At 38.5% G+C, this 14,344-nt stretch overlaps 1 protein-coding gene across 2 annotated transcripts in view; it reads right to left on the reverse strand.

Annotated features, from left to right (window-relative positions):
* RB1CC1 (RB1 inducible coiled-coil 1) overlaps positions 1-14,344 on the reverse strand; it is a 114,703-nt gene that overhangs the window by 50,569 nt on the left and 49,790 nt on the right. For both annotated transcript variants that reach the window (XM_073679296.1, XM_073679295.1), the window contains exons 8-13: positions 9,592-9,776; positions 6,208-6,394; positions 5,143-5,224; positions 4,124-4,185; positions 3,258-3,361; positions 71-197 (exon numbers count right to left, since the gene is read on the reverse strand). In XM_073679296.1, the coding sequence (XP_073535397.1) occupies positions 71-197; positions 3,258-3,361; positions 4,124-4,185; positions 5,143-5,224; positions 6,208-6,394; positions 9,592-9,776 (747 nt within the window). The remainder of the gene's footprint in view (positions 1-70; positions 198-3,257; positions 3,362-4,123; positions 4,186-5,142; positions 5,225-6,207; positions 6,395-9,591; positions 9,777-14,344) is intronic.

The following is a 14,344-nucleotide window of genomic DNA, read 5'->3' on the forward strand; positions in this document are numbered from 1 at the left end:
CAAAGTTCTGAATAAGTTGCAGAACAAATATTTCTTCTGGCAGTACGCACAATTTTAACAAATGTTGTACCTTTTGTTCGTTTAACAGATCTGTAATGGTCTGTGACATTTCATCCAAACTTTGTGCAGCTTTTACCAAGTTATGTAGAGCACGTACATGCTGGTGTAGAGGCTCAAAATCACAAAGTAAGGGAACCCTAAAGGGAGAAAAGGCGAACTTAAAATGATACATAGTGAGTTATGTTTTTATAAAAAATAAAGACCACAGAGTAAGAGACAAAACAGTTCATTCCCTTCAGTATGAAGAGCAGAGGTGCACATAGAAAGATTCCGGGTATCAAGCCTTCACCTTCAATGACCACTGGACTTCCCTTGAGAGGGGAGCAGGTCGTTCAGACATTAGACTTTAGTATTCTGAACTCCAGGTAGCATGTCATGTTTTAACCTCAGCATTGTGTAGTACCATTTGTTCTGTTTAAAATAATATAAACTGGAACATATGTAAAATGTACTCAAAAATAAGCGACAGATTAGTAATACAGTCAGAATATAAGCATGTAAGAGTAGTTCTAGTTACTACTGCACCCAACGTATGGTCCCAAACTTCCATAATGGAGACCTGCTCTGCGTTCTCACCTGAAATTTCTTCTAAAGTTTCTGATAGCACACTGAGCTGCAACTTTACAAGAAGTAGCAACTAATATCTTAAAGAGTACCCAGCTTTTTTGCCATATTTGGTCAATAATAGGCCAAATTTTTGCAATTATTTTATTCTTGCTGCTGCCAGTGTTTATTTTTTCTTCTTTTAAATCCAGCATTGGGTTCCAGAAATATGGGCCTTCTTATTTAATGCCAATTTTTTTGGTCTTCATCCATGGGGCAAAACTCAGAGGGTAATAATGCAGAATAGACTAAAGACACACCCCAGAGGATCCTGTTAGCCAAGCCTCTTTGGTAAAGACCATAAAATTAGCACTAAATAAAAAGACCCACATCTCTGAACAGTATGGTGGATTGACCAAAACAATGGAAAACTAAGAGGAGCAGCAAGAATAAAATAAGGGCAAAAACAAGCTACTTTTGACTTTGCGACAAATCCTATTAAAATATGTTTTCCCTAAATTACATGTCATGTACATTTGTGGCGGTCTAGATTGTGACACTTCAACCCGATTGATAAAAAATGTTCTCTGAAGCTGCTCAACAGACAAAAGCACTACGCTGCTGCATCATAGCGCAGTGTACAGGCTCAATAAAAAGTCTATAAGATGGACACCACTTTGTACTCATGCTCATGAAGGATGAACATACTAATTCCTGGTAAGAAGTGCATTTTAGAAAAAAAAAAATTTAATGCACAATGAGGGTCTCAGGAACCGGAAGGACATGCAAGGAAGGGAAAATAAATTAAAAGCAAAACAAAACAAAACCATAGGTACTTTTCCATGTTTTTATGGCATATAATTGCTGCCCCAATATACAAAAAGTTTATCTCCATGACAAATCCTCTTTAAATGTCACTTTTCTGCTTTATAAAGAATAGACAACGCCATTGGTCCCCAAGGGCTTCTGCTTGATGAAACTATTAAAGTTGAAAGAGTTGACGGATGTACAACCATGCAAACCATAAATCTCTCTCATCTTGGGATTCATCTCGTTTTAAGCAATATTTTCAATGCCAGACATCATATGTGCGGCTTTTGAATGAAACCATAATTTAATAAGATTTATTTTGATCCAGGTCAACAGCTGCTTGCTCTTATGACTCACTATTGTGGCGATATAAAATGTCAACAGGAATGGGAACATGAAAAATGCACTTTACAGGGTTTTTTTTTTCTTCAAAAAGCAACCGAAAATATAAATCTAGAAATTTGTTTCAATACGTAATTCCTGTTACATTTCTAAAGCACGTTCAAAAAGCGGGTAACTTGTTAGGATTAGGACGGGACGGTCGGAAAAAAATAGACCAGCAGCGATTGGGAATTTGGAGGAGGATAAATAATGACTAAATTGTGAGTGGAAAATTTGAGAAAACAGTGGTCTCAAATACTGTAGATGACAATGACCCCATAAAGAGTAACAAGTATCATTACTGGATCTTAAGAGTACAAAGGGCTATATTTTTAATTTTATCATAACTCGCAACTGAGAAAAAAATGCTTAATTGTATATCCTATAAGATGAAAGTGACCTCTTCCTTAAAGCAAAAACAAGTTTTTTTTTGAGAGCTATAGTGGGGCTAATAATCTAAGTTCCCTGACCCTGGCATTATACTTACCAGCCGCCATCTTCATATATTACCAGCACTGCTTTGGTCGCGCCATCTCGTGACCGCAACTTCTGCTGGTAGTCTGCTGTAACGGTCACAAGTTCTCAAGGTAAATCTGAGACCCTCGTTCTGGCTTTCAGAGACTTACATTGAAGTGTGACTTCCGGCTCACCCAACAAACACAGGAGCAATCCGGCAGGTCACAATCTGCAGAAGACCAGCGTCAATAAAAGAAGAAGCCGGCGGTGGTGAGTATAATACTAGGGACAGGGAACTTACATTAGTGACACCACTCCAGAGCGCCCCAAAAAAAAATGCTGGTGCTTTAATTTACAGCAGCCTGCTGATCCTCTTTCCCCTGCCTACATGTTCTTTGCAAATGTCAGAAAAACTTTCTCAGTACCCCCCAAAAATTAAGCTAATATTGTACAATGTAGGCAGGGTGGAGGGGTTATGGTTGCACGTGAAAATTCATGTTGTGAAAGGAGACAGAAGAAAGTGGAGGAGGGGGCATCTTATCGACTATGCACATCAATACCATGGACTAAGAGAAGATGACAGGATTTGGGAATGTTTAGCTTGCAAAAAGAAGACTGAGAGGAGACTTAATAGCTGTCTACAAATATCTCAAGGGCTGTCACATTGTAGAAGGATCATCTTTATTCTCATTTGCACAAGAAAAGACTAGAAGCAATGGGATGAAACTGAATGGGAGGAGACACAGATTAGATATTAGAAAACTTTTTGACAGTGAGGGTGATCAATGAGTGGAACAGGCTGCCACAAGAGGTGGTGAGTTCCCCTTCAATGGACGTCTTCAAACAGAGGCTGGACAGACATGTCTGAGATGGTTTAGTGAATCCTGCATTGAGCAGGGGGTTGGACCAGATGACCCAGGAGGTCCCCTCCAACTCTACCATTCTATGATTCTATGACCTATCCAACATTTATAGAGGAAGACCATATGTATTTGTAAAAGACATACCTGAGGAAAAGTTGGACTTCTGGAGGACAGAGTGACTGTAAAAACTGCAGGTCGTTCAAAGAGATATCGGGAAGCTCACTATCAAACCTTCTTGGCTTTCGGGTCTAAATTGCAAATGTACAATTTTAATGAAATAATGAAAAAAAAAAGTTAAGTTGTAAAATTGGTGTATTATATGCAATAACCCAAACACAAATAATGAAATAAAAAAATCAATAACATAAAAGAGAGGCTCATATACTTTTCCTTCAAGAAAATTACAGCATTGTCATGTTTCCAATTTTCACTGGGTGGAATGAAACAAGGACGTACAGTGTGGCTAGCCTGGCACCCAAAACGACACCCAGCTATGGCGAGCCAATGGTCGCACCCTAACTAAAAGAAATGAATGGCATTTGGTCCTTTAGATAAACCCTATGTAAATTAATGGACACACCAAAGAAATATCTGTCTATGGTTTTCAATAAACATGACCATAACACACGTTGTATTAAAAAAAAAAGCCATAATCTAAAGATTTTGGACCTTAGTGTTAAGAGCTTTCAGAACCACTTGTACTTGGTCTGTGAAGTAGTAGGACAGACCTTGGACTCCTTCTCCAAAACACTATTGAATAACGGTCTGTTTTTGCGTTCAAGATAAAAAAAAAAAATTCCAACACTGCAGATAAACTTTCTATCAGCGACCTCTCAGCATCAAGAAAAATTGCATACGGGCTACAGAACACATCCTAAATTAGCCTTTTTGGACAAATTAATTCTGCAATGTTTGGCCTGCTTAAGAAAAATTGTAATATATTTAGCTTCCACAATTCAGAGTATCAAATACCTAACAAAAAAGAAATGGAGTCATTCCATTATACATACGCAGAAAGATGAAGGCCAAGAGTCAAGTCCTCGAAAGAGACGATTTCTTAAATAGGATTTCCCTGTTTGAATAAAAATAAAATTAGATCACAAAAATATATTATAGAGTTAGAAGGTTTCGCCGTACACCCTCACGGGCTTGGTTAATTTATTTACATTTTCCAGCAACAAAAAAAGAAAAAAATTGCATAGCTTCTATGAGACTGGTAGCAGAGGGAGCCTTGGAAGTAATTTGTTCACCAATTCAATGGCTGCTGTTATATGTTGAGTAGAGCGACAGCCTTTCTCTTCTCCAGCACACTCACCCTCTCAGGCAAATAACAACCTATGTTCCAGCTGTATTATGCTATTCCTACTTTTCATGAACCATGGAACAGCTTAATAATTGGGGAGCGACAGAGCCTGAGCTCCTTCATCTCTGCTGCCTTTATCATTAGTGAAGCCCTGGAGCTGCAAGGGTTGCAGTGGTTTATAATGAAGCCACAGGCTGATCATGTCACACTTCACTTTCGGCTGGAGAAACCATGATCACACTGGGAACTCCGTGGGAGTAGTAGGGACTGGTGTCGGATTGTATGGTGCCGGTGGGCTGGTCTTGCTTTGGTTGTAGATCTTGGCTGCTGCTATGGAGAGGTACAGGAGGCTTGTACATGAGACGTATCTCTCAGTAGGCCTATACCATGGAAAACATTACTACAATCTACCAAAAGGTATAGGTCAGGAGTCCCACCCCCCCCCCCCCCCCAACACATATCTCTGACGGAAGTCTAAAAAAGTGATGTGAACATAGCCTTAAGTGGTCATCTTTTTCTCAATCTGCTCTTCGTCCTAAAGCAGAATAAACTCTCGAGTCCTTAAAAACATCTGTGGATGATGGTGAATTATAGGAATATAACAGAATTCTGAAATATGTTATCACATTAGCGCACTATGATTGGGATCTCTAGATCCTATATGAATGATGCAGCAGTGCGCTCAACCTAAATATCATTAGACAAACATAACAACGCAAAACTTACTAAAGATTTTCCCAAAAGTTTCCCTTTTTGCCTTCTCGTTTTCATAAAGAGATTTTCCATCTTTTACTAAGGCATTTGCCCACTGTAACAGAAGAAATGCTGATGTTAAAAAATATATACTAATAATGAAATAAACTGATTATTATTCTATTCCATACAGCTCACTGAGCAGTCATAGCAGGTACCGGGCCAACATGATAATTATAATCTTTATTTATAAAAATTTATATATCCAGAGTGTTGTAAAATACTTATTGCCAAATGCTTGATTGCAGTTGTTGCTGCTAAAGGTGGCCTAACCAGTTATTACGTTTAGGGGGGCAATCACTTTTTCACACAGGGCCCTGTAGGTTAGGATTTCTTTTTTCCCTTAATAATAAAGACTTTAATTTAAAAACTGCATTTTGTGATTACTTCTGTTATCTTTGTCTAATATTTAAATTGATTTTATGATCTGAAACATTTAAGTGTGACAAACATGCAAAAGAATAGGAAATCAGGAAGGGGGCATACACTTTTTCACACCACTGTATATATACATATATAACACGCACACACATATACCAGCATTAAAAAAATACAGTTAAACATTAAAAACACATTTAATTCCATTTCAGAGCAAAAACACTGGACATCTGATGATGAATTCCCGTTAAAAGGACATGTTATACTACCACATAAAATTGAAAACAATTCTATACCTTAAATCTTTCTGCTGTACAAGCTCTAGGTGTCTCCCTTCCCTAGTTATGGCTCACACTATTTACGGTGCTTAACATGCATATAGGCAGCCATATAAAAATTGATGAATTGAAAACAAAATAGTCTTAGCTTCTCCGGTGTCAAATATAGTTCCACCATCAAGAAGGCGATTTGTGCAAGAAGATTTGTCTGTCTTCACTCTTCAAAGCGACGCCCGGCTAAATGGGATGCACTGAGCGGTCATAGAGACAAACACCACGAGAAGACTGGATTCTGCGAGAGCTGCGCCCCATTTATCTCCAGGTAGAGGACACCCACCATTTTGATATCAATATGCCGATAGTGGATTCACTTCGCACTTACCTCTCTGTAGTGTTTTGTGAACATCTTTCTTCTTACAACCTCCACCACTGCTAGGCAGTACATTTGAGGAACTGTACTAAGTGCCTCCACTATTTTGATCCTTTCAAGTAATTCTGTTAAAAGTCTGAATAAAGCCTGAAGTTTTTCCCCATCTTGATCAGCATGCAGCATTACAAAGCAGCACCACCTACAAAAACACAAAAGACACATAACAATGACATATGACCAGGTTTTCAGACTATTCATGCTCACTTATGAGCATTATGTTCTTTAATGCCCAGAGAAGCGTGAGGATGACGAGGGTGGCAATGCCTTGCATTATATCTACAGTGGAGAAAATAAGTATTTGATACACTGCCGATTTGCAAGTTTTCCCACCTACAAAGAATGGAGAGGTCTGTAATTTTTATTATAGGTGCACTAAAAATAAATCCAGAAAATCACAATGCAAATGAATTATGTAAAAATCATACACTTTATTGCATGAAATAAGTATTTGATACAATAGAAAAACAGAACTTAATATTTGGTAAAGAAACCTTTGTTTGCAATTACAGAGGTCAGATGTTTCCTGTAGTTCTTGACCAAGTTTGCACACACTGCAGCAGGGATTTTGGCAGATTCCTCCATACAGATCTTTTCCAGATCTTTCAGGTTTTGGGGCTGTCACTGGGCAACATACAGTTTCAGTTCCCTCCAAAAATTTTCTATTGGGTTCAGGTCTGGAGACTGGCTAGGCCACTTCAGGACCCTGAAATGTTTCTTACACAGCCACTCCTTAGTTGCCCTGGTTGTGTGTTTCGGGTCATTGTTATGCTGGAAGACCCAGCCACGACCCCTCTTCCATGCTCTTACTGAAGGAAGGAGACTGTTGGCCAAAATCTCGCGATAGAAGACCCCATCCATCCTCCCTTCAATAAGGTGAAGTCGCCATGTCCTCTTTGCAAAAAAACATCACCAAAGTATGACATTTCCCCCACCATGCTTAACGGTTGGGACAGTGTTGTTGGGGTTGTACTCATTCTTCTTCTTTCTCCAAACACGGCGAATGGAGAATATACCAAAAGTTCTATTTTGATCTCATCTGACCACATGACCTTCTCCCATGCCTCCTCTGGATCATCCAGACGGTCACTGGCAAACTTCAAAACGGGCCTGGACATGTGCTGACGTGAGCAGTGGGACCTTGCGTGCCCTTCAAGATTTTAATCCATGACGGCATAGTGTGTTACTAATGGTAATGTTTGAGACTGTGGTCCTAGCTCTCTTCAGGTCATTGACCGGGTCCTCCCGTGTAGTTCTGGGCTTATTCCTGACCTTTCTCAGAATCATCCTCACCCAATGAGGCGAGATCTTGCATGGAGCCCCAGAATGAGGAAGACTGACAGTCATCTTGTGCTTCTTCCATTTTCTAATAATTGTGCCAACAGTTGTTGCCTTCTCAATAACCTGCTTGCCTTTTGTCCTGTATTCCATCCCAGCCTTGAGCAGGTCTACAATTTTTCCCCTGGTGTCCTTAGACAGCTCTTTGGTCATGGTCATGTTGGAGAGGTTGGAGTGTGATTGATTGAGTGTGTGGACAGGTGTATTTTATACAGGTAACGACGAGTTAAAACAGGTGCAATTAATATAGGTAATGAGTGCAGAGTAGGAGGGCTTCTGAAAGAAAAACTAACAGGTCTGTGAGACAGAATTCTTGCTAGTTAGTAGGTGATCAAATACTTTTTTCATGCAATAAAATGCAATTTAATTATTTAAAAATCATACAATGTGATTTTCTAGATTTTTTATTTAGATTATGTCTCTCATAGTTGAAGTGCACCTACAATAAAAATTACAGACCTCTCCATTCTTTGTAGGTGGGGAAACTTGCAAAACTGGCAGTGTATCAAATACCTATTCTCCCCACTGCATCTGTAAACAGGAGGTGTCAGAAGGGAAACAGGTGAAAAAGTTTAAAAGTTTAAATCTAAATCCTTCTAGTGCCATTATCCATAAAGACTGTTTCTGCAAAAATCTGAGAAAATATTTGTAGTCTGATTCGCTGGTGCCATGGTCTGGATTGTGATTACCTTTGTTATCTAAAACCATACAGAAAGACATTGTGGGATGCATATTTGATATAGTATTATATGTATTAGGGGCTTGGCCACTTTATGGCGTGACACTAATAGCACTTAATAATGTATCAATGCTAGCCTGGCATAAGTGGATACTGGTCATAAACTTATATCAGTAATCCGCCTATAGTCTGTAGTGTTCTGGCCATGCTCTGTGACCTGTAGGAAGGTCACTGTGCAGGTGAGAAAGAAGGGAGCCCTGACCATTAACCTATAGTTAGTGGTGGATCCTGCGCTATCTGTATATGTTTTACCTTTGTACAATGGGGGAGGTGAATGGTTCAGGAATAGTTTACCTAAGACATTGGCAGCGCATTGAGTTTGTATGAAAATATTTTACTTTCACACTATGGGGTCTGCCATTGAGTTGCTCAGGGCATTGTTCAATTTCACACCTAACTGGGCCACATGTACTGTTCAATCTCACACATAGCTCAGCCAATGTTTACACTGTACATATCACTAATTTAATTACACTGTACTAATACAAACTACCATCTCAGTGACCAAGACAAGATGGTAAAATTACAAAAATAAATGAGTTTCACATACTGCTGTACTTGCTTATTTTCAATTAAAAAGCAGCAAAACCTGATAGCTATGTTCACACTAGGCGTTTTTTCACTACCCATTACTTCCAATGGGTGAAAAATGCTGAAAAAACGCTGAAAGAGGTGACACGCTCTATTTTGCAAAGAACCATGCAAGGCACAAAATCCTTAACAAAAAAACATGATGTGTGAACTAAGAATTCTGGAATCTCATAGACTTTGCTGGTACTGCAAAGGGCAGCTGAAAAATTGCATAAAAAAAGCATCAAAAACCGCTGAAAAAAAAACATGATGTGTGAACACAGCCTTATAGCGCTCTGCATTCTCAGAACGGTGCTCTCTATATTTAAAGATAGGGATAACAGTGTACTGTGTAGTCAACATATCACTGATAGCTAAATGTGTTATAGCCTAACTGGTGCTGGGCTTTATAGTTCTACTAATACTACAGTTCTATTCACCAGAGATGTCATTCAAGGAGAAGAGCCCACAGTACTAAAAACCAAGAAGTAAGGAGACTGCATAGTTCTGTGCTGCTCAAGAGACAACTTGAGATTAACCCCTTTAACACCAATGAATACACATTTATATTTTACACAGTTACACATATTGCTTTAAACTTTCTTAAAACGTCTGCAACACAAATGGGAACAACTCTGAAAAAAATCTTAATAACGTAAGAAAATAAATACCAATCTTTGCGATATTCTTACTTTAATCGAACTTGTAGGTTATTGGCAAGCTCCTGTTTGGCAGTGGTACATTTCTGTTTGATATCCAACAGTTTTCTGTGGTTTGTTAACATGATCATTAGTTGATTTGCATGGCTCAAACACAAATCAGGTAAAACAGAGGGGTCCTTCAAGTTTTCAGCCCGCTTCTGATTGGCTAAAAATCCCTGAAAAGAACAAAATGCTCTTTAGATCAAAACTTAATACACATATCACAATATTTTTTTACAACATGCATAAGTAATGACCAGCTATAAAAAGAACATTTTTGCCAAGTAGTTAACAAATGTATCCCCTTTGAAAGTATAATTCAGGAGCATTTTTCCTTAGAACACTGTATGAGGCCTTTATTTAGAGTTTCTGGAAATAACTATATAAATGAACTGACAACGCTTCTTGTACAATTAGTGCTGACAGTGTCAGGCAGTGTAAGGGCACATTCTACTTTACTAACAAATTGAATAACTAAATTTAGTCAAAGATTTCCAGGAAGAGTATTCGAGAGATGGCATCAAGAGTTCTTAGAAAGAAATTGCTCAATAGCTGTTATTTCGTACGGAGTGTTTGTTAAAACAGCAATACCAGGAGAGCCAACAGATCATCTTCAGGCCTGATTCAGATGGCACATTTCTTATCTGTGCCTCATCAGTTATTTACAGATGGTGATATGGTGAACATGTAAAGCAAAAGACTTACTCACATTGCTATTTATTTTATGTTCTAGGTTCCTTTTTTTCTACTTTCATTTTTCTAATGGATAGAATATGTCCACTGAAGTCTTTTGGGGCAGCTAAAAATTCGGATGCATCATTTTTCAATCCATACTCATTGCTATGAGTTTACATTGGGCAAAACTGATTTGTCCTAACATAAAAGCACATCATTACAACAAAAGAAAATACAGATGTACTCAGCCATCTAAGGTCCAGTGCCACTTCTCCGTCGCTATGTTCTTTGCTGACAAGCTGCATCTGTATCCCAACTACAGCCAACCACAGAGACCAGCTCTATGTCATCTCTGGAAACCCATTTAATGGCGGAAAAAAAAAATCAATTGGGAAGCATAACTTCCTTTTTTCGTGGATACAGTCATAGTATTTATTCTTATAGGATATAAGGCTGTATAGACCTTTTAGGATTGTTTGTGTTGCATCTAAAATTAAGAAACTTGCCGACAGTCATGATTAAAAATACTATAACTTTTGTCACCTCCAATGCAAAGCTATGTGCATCCATGGTAACAGACTACAAACAAACCCTGTGTAGTCTGATCCTGCAATTGTTTTTTTATTTTTCTAATTGCCCCGATCATGACCTCTACTGTCTGTAGATTATTTTCAATAGCACAGACAGTTTTACAATTAAAGAAACCTTTGCATTTGCCCACAAAAGAACAATGATAGATTTAACAAAAATTGTAAGTCGTAATAATAGATTTGTTTCATCTTAGGACAGAAGAGGAAAAGGTTAGACTATTGGGCAAGATTAACCTGATTTGTTATTTTAAATAGCAGCAATATCAGAGGACAGGAGAAATATAATTGGAAATCCTTATTATCATCCTGTATAATGACAGCACAGCCACTAACAATATATTTAAACTTAGATAAGGAAATGAAAGGGAGGGGAAAAATCCCATTCCCAATGGGATGAGGCTGATGGAGGGTCATGTGACCAGACCAGTCTACCAGATGCCATTGTATGGACAGAGGTGCCGGTCAATCTGGAGGAAAGCTGCACTAACAAGCGAAAGAGGCCAACTCCTTTAAGTCCTCTGCTGACAATTCCTTCAGTTTCATGAGATGCTCCATTTCTCTGAGTCATTCCATTATGGAAAGCAGTATGACAGGGTTTGCCATTGTTAGGAAGTGTTCAGGATCCCTTAGCAGATGAGATTGAATTGGAAATGACTGATAAGTGTTAGGAACCCTAATGCGACTTTCTGAAGGACAAATGTCAACAACGGAGGTGCATTACAAATTACATGTTCCTAGTTACAGCAATGATATGACTAAGGACAACTTATGTCTATGGTCATGTGATGGTCCCCGGAGTGCACCGCTCACCACAGGACTAGGCTCTGATAAGCAGTCATGCACCTATGTGCTTATTACATGACCAGGACAGATTTATCTCTACGGGAAGAAAATAATGAAGATTGATTGGCAGCTGGCAGAGATCTGGAAAACTGAAAATCCAATTGATACAGGAAGTATATGCGAATAATGGAAAATGTTGCATTAAACAAATTTACAAATAATATTTATGAGCTAATATTGAAATAACGCTGAAGTGGAATTCAGGGTATAACATGTTATCAACCAGTTATCGAGACCGCTGAGACCCAATGTTGGGATACAGTGGTGGTTGTGCCTGGAAATGAGATCCATAATTCACAAAGTATAGTTTGATGTACATTGTTGTGGTCAGGAAGCAGACTAGCACAGGGGTCAGCAGAACACCAGCAAGAAGAGCAGAGGGATTTCCCATCATAATTATCTATTTTAATATATCTGGCAAGACTGAACAGATAATAGTAAGTCCAAGTTCATGGCATATTTTGTAAGAAATTCCTTAGTGATTACAAACTGGACATCGATTCAGACTCCACAGCCCGGCCGACCCCACAGAGTCTCAAAAGGATACTCTTTTGTCCTGACAGGCTAATGGAGCTAAGAGGAAACTGGTCTACTTGGACAGATGTTAAATTGGAAAAGGATGTATGTAACAGAGTCCTTAGGTACACACCTTGGAGGTACAAGTCCGGAGACAAAAAATTTTTTTTCTTCTCATCAGATGAATTAAAAAATGAGATCACAACACTTTACATAATCATCCTGCACGGCGCTAGACACATTATATATGAAAAAAAATAAAATACATATATTTTGTTTTAAAGTAGACAAGGGAAAATCTGCACATATTGACATGTTTTATGAAATCAGTTATGAAGTTAAACATTTTTAGCTCATGCCTGCTCAAGAGAAACCTACAGTATACGTCAGTACTTCTTTCCTGGCATACAGATGTATACGTCTGACGTACAGCTGAAAAGGTGTTATGGATAGAGCCAAGATCACAAGATAATCCTAAAGGTTTGGGACAGGCTCAACTGTTTACATCTCCCAACCTTCACTGTAAAAATGATCATGTTGCTTCATCCTTTAATGGAAAATAATTAAAATACTTTCCACATGTGATATATAAAGCCCATATAGCGCTATTTTACACTGGAGCCGTGCCAAAACAGTTACTGCTTACTTTCACCTCTTGCCATGCACTTAAATGTTATTTACCCCTATAAAATAATGAAAATCTTTTGGAAAGGTTAACACTTGTTATGTGACCCACACGCACGGCCCAGCAAACGAGGCACATCTCAAGGGAAGAGGAAACTAATAAGATTTACTAGAAGCAGCTTTCCTGCGTGTTGACAGTTCCTTCTATAATGCATAAAGTGAAAATTAAGTATCACAGCAAAACAAAATAAGGACTGTAAGGCAACAACACAGACAAGACCAATTAATTTGATTAGTAGACGATTTTTACTTCATTGCTGATGTATCAACACTGAAGGAATTCTGAAAATCAGTGACTTCAGATTTATAATTAGGAATCACATCCTGACCGTTTTCCAAAGTATGGTGTTACAAGATATGTACTTACAAGAAAGAATGTATTTTGGTCTGTGATCACAAGTGAACGTGATATCTTTTACAAGTAATGTTTTGGAAAGATGCAGAAAAGCCATCAGTCACCAGGTTTAGGCTGCCCTATTTGAGGTAGCATGAACTAGATTCACTTTAAAGATGGCACAGCGACGAAGAAGCAATTTAACCTATGTATTTCACTTCTGACCCTTTTTTTTTCACTAATATACATGTCTGTTATATATATAATATTTTGCTGTAATTGCACTTCTACTTTCATAGCGTCATAACTTTAATTTTCCCATCAACGAAGCCACATGACAGGTTGTTTTTTTTAGTGGGATGACATTTTTGAATGGCACTATACTTCAGCATATACTACTAGATAGATATCAGACCTGATGAGGCTAGTTAGAGACTGCTGATTTTAATAATCCATGTCAGAATGGATGTATAATTCTGAAAAGTCTTAACTCCATTTCCATCCACCTAGCCTTTAAGACCGCTCCTCAGTGTCACTCCTCCCTGCTGTGATCTCACATGCACAGTACAAGCTGCAGCTGACAGTCAGGCTGGGTGGATGGAGAATGAATACACTAGGACTTGTGAGCTCTCTCAATCTATATCTGGAGCTTCATCCAATTGAATAGATTCATTTAATAATGTATGCAGTTTATATACTGAAACCTGTTGATAGATCGGCTTTAAAGAGAACACTGATAGAAAGAGAAATAATGAACAATAGTAGTGGACTGGACTGGAGAACAAGTATCGGGAATAACCAACATGAAAGGGCTGATTCATCAAGATTGGCATAGCGCACAACTGAGTTACGCCAGCCTTGCTGAAATAGAAGGCACTGAATTAATTAAAGGGAATCTGTCAGGTGCTTTTTTCGTAGGATAATAATAGTATCCTGAAATCGGGTTCGGGCAGCCTTTCAGAATATGTAAGTTTTATTACTGTACCTTCACCAGTTTTCTTGCTGTAAGCTTTGAACAATTCAGAGTCATGCCGGCTAGTCAAACGTAAGGAAATCAAAAGTAAATATGCCCCTTCCCATAATCCCACGCACCCCTTTGCGC

The sequence above is a fragment of the Phyllobates terribilis genome, unplaced genomic scaffold (genome assembly GCF_046119375.1).
Source record: "Phyllobates terribilis strain yellow unplaced genomic scaffold, ASM4611937v1 Scaffold_4__5_contigs__length_816908805, whole genome shotgun sequence".
NCBI lineage: Eukaryota > Metazoa > Chordata > Amphibia > Anura > Dendrobatidae > Phyllobates > Phyllobates terribilis.